Source organism: Physella acuta, unplaced genomic scaffold (assembly GCF_028476545.2).
Source record: "Physella acuta isolate Inbredline_101_S28 unplaced genomic scaffold, ASM2847654v3 ptg001250l, whole genome shotgun sequence".
NCBI lineage: Eukaryota > Metazoa > Mollusca > Gastropoda > Physidae > Physella > Physella acuta.
In genome coordinates, this window is record NW_026732766.1 from 223,300 (window position 1) to 235,762 (window position 12,463).

The 12,463-nt window shown below is 29.7% G+C and overlaps 2 protein-coding genes across 2 annotated transcripts; one reads left to right on the forward strand and one right to left on the reverse strand.

Moving 5' to 3' along the window:
• Positions 1-2,332: 2,332 nt before the first annotated feature.
• On the reverse strand, positions 2,333-3,550 carry LOC131957623 (uncharacterized). The gene is made up of 3 exons (XM_059322357.1): positions 3,493-3,550; positions 2,752-3,197; positions 2,333-2,446 (listed from the first exon to the last, which is right to left on the reverse strand). The coding sequence occupies exons 1-3, from the start codon at positions 3,539-3,541 to the stop codon at positions 2,333-2,335; spliced, it is 609 nt and encodes a 202-aa protein (XP_059178340.1). The 5' UTR covers positions 3,542-3,550.
• A 6,035-nt stretch (positions 3,551-9,585) lies between these two features.
• On the forward strand, positions 9,586-11,848 carry LOC131957624 (uncharacterized). Its single transcript, XM_059322358.1, has 5 exons — positions 9,586-9,688; positions 9,981-10,432; positions 10,580-10,684; positions 11,179-11,233; positions 11,451-11,848. The coding sequence occupies exons 1-5, from the start codon at positions 9,610-9,612 to the stop codon at positions 11,846-11,848; spliced, it is 1,089 nt and encodes a 362-aa protein (XP_059178341.1). The 5' UTR covers positions 9,586-9,609.
• Positions 11,849-12,463: the final 615 nt, after the last annotated feature.

Below are 12,463 nucleotides of genomic sequence, written 5' to 3' on the forward strand. Positions count from 1 at the left end.
AACACTAAAGAATACAGGCATCTTTAGTATTACTATTACCTGCATTCAAGTTGTTGAAACTGGCATTAGAAAAATAAATCAAGGTAGACAAATACATTCTGACGATTGATTAAACGATAGCTCTTTAATACAATGCAGAAAAAACTGAATCAAATGAGAGAAACAAATTTTGACTCAGAAATCTTCGGCGACAACAAAAACACATCGGAAAAAAAAAGAATGTTAATTTTGCAATTTTTTACGAAAATATCTAAATATTTAGTATAAAAAATTATAATAGTGTAAGTATGTCCAATGTCTTTGTGCAAATATTTTCAGATTCTAGTCTATATTTTGGTCTTTTAAAAGTGCAAATAATTATTGTAAAACTTGTTGATATTATAAAAAAAATGTTGTTGCTTGTAAATTTTGTCTCATGATGTATACAAATTAGACGACAAGAAGGGAACAAGAAAAATGTGTACATTCCAAATCCTTGAAACCAGTGACTGAAAATAAAACATCTCCACCTTTCAGCCGAACATCAAATGTCCGCGAAGCTTCAACAGAGTTATCATTTATCATAACAATACCGATCCATGACACAACATCATCAGATCTTTGCCAAACAACAGCTTGTACATCATAATCTCCTGTTTGCTTTATTATAATACTTGCTTTATACAGGCCATCAACAGGGGCGGTAAACACTCCAGTCTTTGGATCAAAATGATTTCCTACGTTACGTTCTACAGACTTGAATGTAGTAACGTCGTGTCCTCTACGGTTTGTCCCGTCCCAGCAACTTTGTGAAGCAACAAACCCTACTGTAGAATGTTCAACTTGTTGATTGGCTGCATGAAATAAAATACATAACTTTAATTGCTCGTAATAAAATAAATTACGAAAACGCTGTTCACTAGACTTAATTTGTAATAAGAAACTTTCATATTAGTACTGCGCCGAATCAACCGATGAATAGTTGTGATATATATTTATAAAATACACGTTCAAGAAAACTATATTTTCTAAGTAGGCTACATTACAAAGTAAACAGTAAGAATTACGTGTGTAGGCTATGATGGATGCACTAAGCCCACATACAACACAATATGGACCAATGGTTTGTTAAAAAATAACTAAAAAATTAGGTTGTCGGTAAATGGCGAAATTACGCTTTAGCAGGTTACGGTCCGCCGAATACGGAAGACTACATTATTTTATCACGCTCGTATTATTTGCTGAAATTCACACTAATCTTTTAATTAGGTTGTTTCCCTTTCTCAAATAAACAAACAATTCTCCCACTGTACCGTTAATGTGGCCTTATAGAAAAAGTCAGTTCAGTAATAAAAATGACAAACTATATATTATCATTTCTTAGTAAATAATTAACTCGTTACAAAAATAAAAAAAAGCGCTAGACATATCTTGATTGTAGCTAAACTTGTATATTATATTCATAATACAACAGAAAACATAAACGAAACATGTTACCTTGTAGTTTTTGCAAGGATTTTATTAAAAAAAAAGCTCCAAACTAAATAAATAGCGAAACATAAGAACAAAAAAATTGAACTTGCCATTTCCACTTCTCCAGCCTGCCTGAGAAACACATTGATCCTGAATAGTTGAGGTTTCTGTTTGTTCTAAACAAGTCGTGGGTTCACGCCCAAGCTGCGCAGTCGTCCGAATCCCCCAAGTTGCACCGTCAGTTTCATCGTCTTGCAAACCTCTGTTAATCAAATGAAAGATGATAATATATTTTTTTAAAATAATGAGTGGGAAATATTTGATATTACTATAGATGTTTATGTTGATAAGGATGAATTGCGTAAATGTATTATTTTTATTACATGCATTAATAAAATCACATTCTTTGACAAAATGTATAAACCAGCAACATTACATTAGAGAAATGTAAATATTAACACAACTACATAACTAAATACACATACTGCAATTTTTGTTAATGTGTAAAAATAGGAAAAAGAAAAACTTATACCTCAAATTTATGAGTGTATTATATGTACTATATTTTAAAGTCAACTTAATAGAACTGAAATAAAATTACCTACAAATCGTTTGAAATTCCAGTGATAACCTTAAAACATCTTTTTCGAGAGATTCAATCTAAGACCATAATAATTGTGAATTAAACACTGCATTTGTATGTAATAATAGTACAACTATGAAAACACATTCATAATTGAGTATGCACATTTGAACAAAACAATCACATATGGCTGGCCCGGCAACAAATCTATAATTGTAGTTTTTTTTTTAAAGTTCTTTACCCTTATTTTCACACTTAAAGTAAACAATAACATAAGGATGGTATAAACTTATGTGCTTATTTTACCTTCTTCAGTCTTCCCTCCATACACTTAGAATTATGATTATATGTTTGAATCATTTTGTCAATGGGAATAAATTTTTGTTGTAAAAGTTTACATATTACAACATGCTGAAAGAAAAATATTAAAATTGGTAAAATTATAAGAAAATGTATAGGAATGTATATATATATATATATATATATATATATATATATATATATATATATATATATATATACATATATATATATATATATATATATATATATATATATATATATATATATATATATATATATATATATATATATATATATATATATATAATCACCATTTATAAATATTTATGAAAAAATATATATGTTAAAGCAGCCATATAGTATTTCTAAAAAAAAGAAATGAATCTATTTAATGTGATATTTGTATACATTACATGCTTCGTTCCTTCTTCTTGCACAGTAGATATCCAATCATAATGTTTTTTAAATTCTTGTGTAAAATTTTCTATCTTTTCTGTATTAGCTTGCATCTCTGTATTAATGTTTTGTAAGTGGATTTTGAACTCTCTCAGATCTAGAAACAGTTTCTCTATTGCTTTATCCGTCTTTGTTTCTCTTTCTTTTACAATTTTTATTTCGTTATTCAACTCATGCATTCTGCTATCTTCTTCATGTATTTGTTTCCTAATGTTTTTAAAATTTTGTTTTTGTTTTTTAGACAAATTGTCAATATTTATCCCCATATCACTTTGTTCTGCTACAAAGTTGTCTCTCCATTGTTTTATTTCTGATATGTCATCTTCAGTCTTTTGTTTTGTGTCTTGAAGGGATGATAAAGCTGTTTCAATATCCTTTAGTCTTCTCGTTGTTTCAGAATCAGCTTAAATAGTGCGCGTAAATTGTGGTAAGAATTAAATAGATGCAAAAAAATATATTAAGATATTATAATGATTATAATAGTTAAATGTCTGTAGGAAGTTCAATTTTATGTTAGGTTTATTATACATAGATATAAACATATGTTGTTTCTAAAAAACGATTAAGTTAATTTAATCTCAAATACTGTCAAAGCTTATTATATTAATTCTATTACATATTTTATAGAAAGTTTCAATATTTTTAATTATATAAATAAAACTGACAAGACATAGACACTGTAGAAATATGTTGAGCACCTGCTGGAATAAAACTTTTACTCTCTGTTGTTGTCTGGTCTCCTGTCATCAAAGTGGGAGGGTAACGTAAAGCTTGGTGGTTTCTGTAAACATGATAAACTAAGATGTTATACCAGAGTTCAGGTAATAATTTTGATTGAAAAATGTTTACTTTGTAAGCTGAAGCTATTTAACCACTGCAATATATTTAATCAATAGTTAAATCAGGGCACACTATTATGTATTAATTATCTGTACCTCTACTTCACTCTAAAAGACATATATATATATATATATATATATATATATATATATATATATATATATATATATATATATATATGATTTGTAAAACATTGCAAAAAAACTGGACATATCACTGAATAACTAATAAATGTATACAATGATTATTTAAATCGACATATACATATAGATCACCATACCATTCACCATACTGACATGTTCAAATATTATACTCTGTGCTGTTGCTACCATAACAAGTGCATCTTTCGCTGTCATATTGGTGTCAGCAGTGTTGTCTATATATTCCATTGCTTTTGTTTTAATCTGTATAATTAATTTTAATTTTTAAAATAAACGTTTGCTAATTTGAAATTGATTTCATATATAACCATGTGTGAAACTCTAATTCCTTACTAACAGGGCCTGTTTGACTAATAGATTTAATCTATTCTAACCATTTAGTTTTAAGAAATTAACTAAATCTTAGTTAACACTATAACTGTTTTAGAAATTATGTTGAAAATAAATTTTCTAATTGGAAGATGTAAATTTATTTTGTTAATTTTGTTAAATTGAAGACATAGCTAACATAAAATATGTAGGCAATATTACACTTTACCTGCTGTACAAAATCACTGATGCTAATCTGTAGATAAAAACTTGACTCGTCCAATAGCTCAAGCTGAGCAGTTAAATGTTTCTTTAATGGGTCGGACATCTGCATTAATAAATTAAATGAATATTAATAATAAACTAAAAATTGACATATATTAGAGTAATATCACCTTTTAGATAGTAAAACGAAACTGATACTTCAAATCTTGATAATTAAATTATTTTTCACAATTTAATCTACTGCACTTTTTAAATTATACAAAATTTAGTTGTTTTTTTTACACAATTATTGCCAGTGTTCCATTATCGTGCGACGTAAGACGACTTCATACTAATGTACCGTTTCTCATCCTCCCAGCTTAGTAACTTAACAAGAACCGGCAAAAAACGAGGCTTAAGATTTATGTTGTCATTGACCTAGTTAATGTATTTGTGAAATGTTGTTGTTTTCACTTTTACGTAGCTATATGTTTCCACGAACGTAATCTACTTGCGTGTGTATGGGCTGTTAGGGCACTGATGTTACAGATTTTGACGTTATCCCAAGGAGACGGTTTGGTTTTTCGATAGGAAGCTCGAATGCTAGAAAGTCACGAGTTTGGACCTCATTTGCTCCACATATTCAGACAACTGGGAGAAACAAAAAGGCACGAGTCTCAATCAGTCATTCACTTGTCTTTTTACAATTTTGTTTTAGTTCGCTACGTCTGTTTGTTTAATTTTTTTGTTTGTTTGTGATTTTAGCCATTAAAATTAATTAAGCGGTTTCGGAACTAAGGGGGGGGGGGGGTGGAGAAGAGGATATCAAAATGAAATCACTGGATAGATTACTATTTTCAATAAAATGGATATAAATAGATAGACGCGATACCCTAAAAGTCTTGTGAGCTATGCTTCTTGGAAGGGTTACAACGGTCGAGCCGATCGAGGCTATCAAGGGCAGATAATATAGTTTTTAAATGGGGTGGGGGGAATTGATCATCTTTCACGAGCTACTGTTAGTTTTTAAAGCAAATATTTTTGGTTTCCTAAATATATGAAAATTAAACAAATATAAAAACCTTTTCAAATGGCAAGCTTCTAAATGAACTGAAAAGACGAAAATAAAACTAATTTGCTTTCTTTCATCAAAGCTTTGGTACTAAAATATGTAAAAGATCTCAAAAGCTTTTATAAATTCCCACCTTTCTCTCTAGTCTTGTCTTCTACGTCATTCTGTTCTCGTCACTTCAAACACACGTTCTGTCAAACAAATAAATCAATCGCATACACAATACAACCATACTGTCTATAGGGCGGGTAAGTAGGTCACCAACCAGTTCTATGGCTCATGCAGGTTTTATTTAGCCTTAGAACTGGATGGTGACCTATTTACTAGCCCTATTTTCAATGCGAATTAGCTAGAAATTATCCTTATTAATTTCAGTCTTAGTCTACCTACAGTCTCGTCATATACACATCTACGCTTTGGTAACTACCGTTACGAATACATGTGCTCAAGTGCATCGCATTGGAACTACGTTCTAAAGAACAGTAGTCTCTTCTATTAATAAGTTAACCGACTTTTGTTATAGAATGTATTTGAGAAGATCGACATAGCCCAACCTAAAGTTACCTCACATTATATAAACATATTGCAAATTGGATATCAGTGACAGTATATTTATATAATTAACATGAACTTAAAATGGCGAGTGCTATTTGTGTTGATCTAAAGAGTGTAGGGTCATTATAAAGTATCATCGAGATCCAAAACATTAAGCAACATGAAAATAACATTGATGAATAACACATAAGTCACATAATTTTTTAGTTCTATGACCACCTTTATCGTTTGACAGAAAGACAATAAGACGCAACCGGTGTTTCTTGCTGATATGTCCCATTACATATAAAACACCACACTTTACATTGTGCAAACATCGTGTACACATTACAATCTCACACTTCACTTTTTGTACACATCACATTATCACACTTTACATTGACCCTACATATTAACTATTTCTGATTATCCATTAATTCATGTATAAATTATCCTTGTTAAAAAAAGTTGTAAGCAATATTTTTGTATAGTTATTAGAATTATCATTGTACTCTGAGATTTTTATAACACAAGAGACAATAATTTAAAGTGAATCACGATTAAATCTACTAAAATTACTGTGATACTACAATGGCTTAAACCTTATTTTCTTTGTGTTTGTATTGGTGTTTGTGGTTGTAGTTGGGTTTGTTGTTAGGTTATTGTTTTCGTTTGTATTTGTAATTGTGTTAGCGTTATGTTTGCGTTTTGTTGTTTTGGTTTTGGTTGGTTGTGGTTTGGGTGGGCGATGCCGGGTTTATGATGATTACTAAACACATAGGTGATGGTCTTTAACAGAAAGGTTTTTCACAGAAGCCAGAGCAGGGCCTGGCCGGGACGGCTAGTATTGATATATTTAATAAGTTTATTAAAGACGTATATGAATCTAACAGATTGAAACATATTAATTATGCGTTGCTTTATCATGTAGCATATTATACTAATATGTATTAGAGGTTGTGATAACAAATCATCATTAATTATTATTATTGACAAGACATCACACATTTATTACTATTATAAAAATAGGGCCATGCCAAGCCCTCTGTTGAACACATCACTTAAACTCTATTGTCATACACTGTGTAGAGATAACAGTAACACGTGTGTGGTAGATGGTAAAAAATTAATCGCTTCCAGTTTTTAACTTACGGTTGATGGAAGATGAAGCTTTTCAGACAAAAAAGAAAACAAAATACTTTTTTATTATTGAACTAATGCTTCAGTATACGCCCACTTTAGGTTTAATTAGAGTTATTGGCCCTAAAATCGGAATTTTCCAAAATCATATTGTTTTTTTATGAATACGCACACACACACACACACGCACACACACACACCTACCCACACACATACACATCCACCCACCCACCCACACATCCACACACGCACACATCCACACACACAAACACACACGCACACGCACATACACACACAAACACAAACTCACGCACACACACACCACTCACAAAACACACACACAATTTCATTGTCCTTTATAAAACAATATAATTTTTTTTGTTTATAACTTAATGTACATGAATTCTTTCTCCTAGTTATATTGTGTGCTATGGCTTGGTGGTTGTAAAGTTGATCAAAGTCTTTAAATCAACCAGTCGTAGAAAAAAAAAGACGCGATGACGTCTGATTGATCATGTTTCAACTATATTTATGTCAGTGTTTAGAGATTATCCATTTATCGCGTCCACATAAAATATAGGACATTTTTTAGGGGACTCTATAATAAGAAGAAATAAGGTTTTGACACTATGATAGCAGTCAAACCTAATTTGATCATATCTTAAAAACACCACCTGATTACTCAACTCATTTCAGAATTGCTCAAAACTTTTCTAAGAAGTGTAGTAGGCGGTTATTTAGTATGGCCAACAGTGTAGAACGTGAGCATGAAACCAAAACTGAAAACTATTAAACGGGAAACCCCGCTATTACATGGTCATAAACAAAAAATAAACATATTGGTAAAACACACTGGCCCAGTTTTGATGTTAACAAGCAGGATACACAGTAGAAGTAACGCTAACAACTAAACTACAAAAATATGCCCTTTTCAACGTATTAGAAGACAATACCTAATAAGTTCTGTTTTTTTTAAGTTATTGGATTTTCCCAAATTTATTTTGTCAATCAGTTAAAGCGAAATTCTTGTTCGCCATTTGTTATAACTACTGCTTCATGGTACCGTTAGTGTTTATTATATGGCGTTAATCTAAAAATGTATGTATCTTGTTGTATAAGTTAATATTCTTTTTTTTAACATGAAAATCCGAATGTATACCTTCAAAGTATTAGTATATAGATCTACTATATAAATGGTATAGCCACCAACTTCTAAATTTCTAGCCTAAAATGTTAGGGTTTGAGTCTACCTTACCACTGACTTGATTGATAAAAATAAATCCCTATATTGTACATGATTTTATAGGTCTATGCTTGTAACAGCAACATATATTAGATAATAATAGGGGCATTTACTACAGTATTATTGCTAACTGCGAGTTTACATTTATTAGTTAGTTTAGTAGCATCAGTACTCGATTCAGTAGTAATTGGTTTGCTCGATCATAGATCTAATTGTTTGTAAAAAATAATATGTTTAATATTCAAATGATTTACCCTAGCACTGATAATATTTCATAAATGGTGTACATATAAAATTATCCTTTCATTAATTTGCTATTTATGTATGCTAATTGTAACTTTAAATAAATTATTAGGCCTATATTTTAAGAGTTCAAATGTAATTTTACAACATACTAAAAGTAAGAAGAAATTAGCCAGAATTGATGAAAAAAATTAACATTTTCAAATCTTACTTAAATAAACTCTACACAGATGTCTGACCACCTAAAGAAATATTTAACTACACAGCTTGAGCTATTGGACGAGTCAAGTTTTCATCTACAAAGTAGCATCAGTGATTTTGTACAGCAGGTAAACTGGCTAGGCATATTCAAATTTGGTTTTGTTAGGAATGTTGTCTTTTTAATTAGTTGTATTTTAAAGTAAAATAATGTATCATCACAGTATATGCCTACAAGTTATACATATAGCAATTCACAAGTCTCAATGTATGTTTTAATTATTTAAAATACTGAATGCAATCAATCTTTAAATTGTTTATAATAAAGCAAGTTCTGATGAAATAATAGATAGGCCTTATCTGTATTTTGTTATTTTAATAGTATAACTAGATAACCACTTTAAATATAATATTTCCCATTGTGCAGATTAAAACAAGAGTAATAGAATGTATACACAACACTTCTGACACCAACATTACATTGAAAGACGCAGTTGTGGTTGTAGCAACTGCACAGAGTACAATACTAGAACACACAGACAAGTTCACGGGTATGATCATTTTATGTTGTTTTTTTTTATTACACTTGTATTTGCTTATTTAAATTTGTTTAACTGTTTAGCTTATAAAGCTATTATTTTAGTAACATTTACCAAATTATAATTTCTTTTTTTTTTGTATACTACTTCACTTCACACTGACTATTGTGAACTTCTTTTGTAGCAAATTATCAATTTTAAACTGCTGTCACTATGTGTACAAATAGTGACACTATTGCCAATGCTTTATTTAGTTTAATTCAATGTTAACTGATGTGCATCGTGTTTGTATTTTGTTTACAGAATCCACCAAGCTGTACCCACCCACAAAGATGACAGGATATAAGACAACACCTCAAAGTAAAAGTTTAAAATTAACAGAAGAAAATGTTTCAACAGACTCTACACCTGGTATATTTTTTTTTCTTATTAAATGTTTGCATCACTATGTGTTAATCCTAATGACAAATTGTATTACAATGTGCATAAATACATTTGTAGCATAATAGTTGTGTACCCTAATTTAAACTAGTTTGTATGTAGTCTACACAATTAAAACAATACCCAATGAAGACAAATATACATTATAAAGATTTTAATACAAACTGAATGCTTTATAATGATCACAATGATGCTAAACAGATTTGATTTTATCATGAATTGTTATCATATTTCTCAGCTTAATTTTACATTATATCTAAAGTTGCAATTCATGCAGAAACAATAAGAAGACTTGAAGATATAGAAACAGCATTAACGTCTCTACAAGACACAAAACAAAAGACTGAAGATGACATTTCAGGAATAAAACAATGGAGAGACAACTTTGTAACAGAACAGAGTGAAATGGCGGTGAAAATTAGCAATGTGTCTAAGAAACAAAAACAGAATTTAAAAAACTTAAGAAAACAACAACATGAACAAGACAACAAAATAGAAGAGATAAACAAAGGAATTGAAAAATTAGAAGAAAAAGAATCAACAACAAACAAAGCACTAGAGGAACTGTCTCTAGTTTTGAAAGACCATGAAAAAAACTTATACAAAATAAACAAAGAGATCCAGAATCACACAGACAAAACTGAACATTTAACCCAAGAAATTAAAACACATTTTGATTTGATCTCTATAACACAAGAAAAATTACTGTCTAAGGTGATATTGTAGATTATTAATGTTAATCACATGAGAATTATTGTTCTAGTAATTACAAAGTAATTTGATTGTGTTAGATACCTGAAACAATTCAATTATAAAATATGTTCAATTGTGTGAAATGATAACAGTAAATCTACTCAATAGCATGGTGTTGTTTGTCAACTTCTACAACAAAGATTGTCACCTATTGACAACATGATTCAAGCAAATAACAGAAACTTAGAGACTACCAAGGAAAAATTGAATAAGGTGAAATAACACATTTATTTAAGTATTTATTTACTTTTAAACATTTCACATACACATACACATTTAAGCATTATAAAATAGACACAATGTAAATTCATTATATTAAGCTGTAAGGTAAACAATAGAAAACAACTCAAATGATGACAGTTTTAAGTTAATAAACAACAAATTATTACATTTAAAAGAATTATTGCTGTTATACAAGTTATTTAAAGTACGATATTGAAGGTATTAAAGTCTAAAGTGTAAAAAAGTATTCTAACCAATATGTAAAATTTATTAGTAACTTGTTTTTATTTAAAATCATTTAGTTCATGAGAATCAGATGAACTCTGGTTCTCATGAAGTGTCCCCTTATATATTTTATGTGTATTTGTATTTTGTGATAAATTCTGCATATACAAAGCTGAATTGAAAGTGTTGTACTTTATTATTTGGAATGGTTTTATTAAGGACTTCATTACCTATTTCATAACTTATATTTTTATTTTTAGATTGAAACTCTGGAAAAAGATGTTTTAAAGTTGTCACAGGATTTTCAGATAGTTGGTAAGTAAATTTTTATATAATAGCAAATATGTTTAATGACATAAATTTGGTGCAAAACAAAAGGTAAACTTAGATTATGTTGTCTCTGTAGTTATGTTTTAGTCAAGTGTCATTTAATGTCTTTACATTTATTTAATTCTTTTAGCATGTTTTAAAATTTCTTTAGATACTTGTGATAAAATAAATTGTCATATTTTTTAAATTTTATTCCTTGCAGCGCATCGACAAGTGAAACATCCAGCACAAGGTTTTATTGTTTCACAAGGTCGCTGGGACGGGAAAAGATATAACAACGTTATTACATTCAGTTCTGTAGAACGTAACGTAGGAAACCATTTTGATCCCAACACTGGAGAGTTTACCGCCCCTGTTGATGGCCTGTATAAAGGAAGTCTTACAATAAAACTAACAGGAGATCATGCTGTAGGAGCTTGGGTTTATCACAAATCTGGTGGTGTCCTGACCAGGCTCGGGAATGTTTGTACACAATATAAATCTGTAGAAGCTTCAATGACGTTTGAGGTTAAGATGAAAACTGGAGATGTTTTATATTCATCCACTGCCTTTATGAATTCGGAATGTTCACATTTTTCTTGTTCCCTTCTTGACGTCTAATATTCATACATCATAACATGTACAGGAAAAAAAAACATTGTTTTAAGGAATAATAAAAAGTGTAACAAATATTTTTAGCGGCCAATGTTAGGTTAAAATCAGTAATAACATGTTATGTTATTTCTTCGTCTTTATTTAGTAAGTCTTTATTTAAACTTGATTCAACTTCGGTAACATTTTATTTAAAAATAATCACATTGTTTTCGACTAGAATGTATAATGTATTAATGAATGACATGCTCTGATAAATTTAAAATAGATGTATTATTATGTATGGTTGTGTATACTCACATCATTTCGCTTACTTATTAAAAAGATTATAAGATACTTTTTATTTAATTTTTTAAAATAAGGTAAAAATTATATGAATCAGAATTTTTTTTTAATGTAAAGCTCAAAAGTTTTTTTAATGTACATTTCTTTCTATAGGCCTACTCACACAACATTTCGTTTATGAAAATGTTTTGGTTTTTTTGAGTGGTCGAATTGGGATAGAGCAGGAGAGTTAATCAAAAAGTCTTGAGTGCGGAACATCGGGCAGATGTGGCGCGTTAGCTAGGGAAAACAACAACTCTGATTTCAGCATGCTTTTCTTTTTTGGATTAGCTTTCTTGT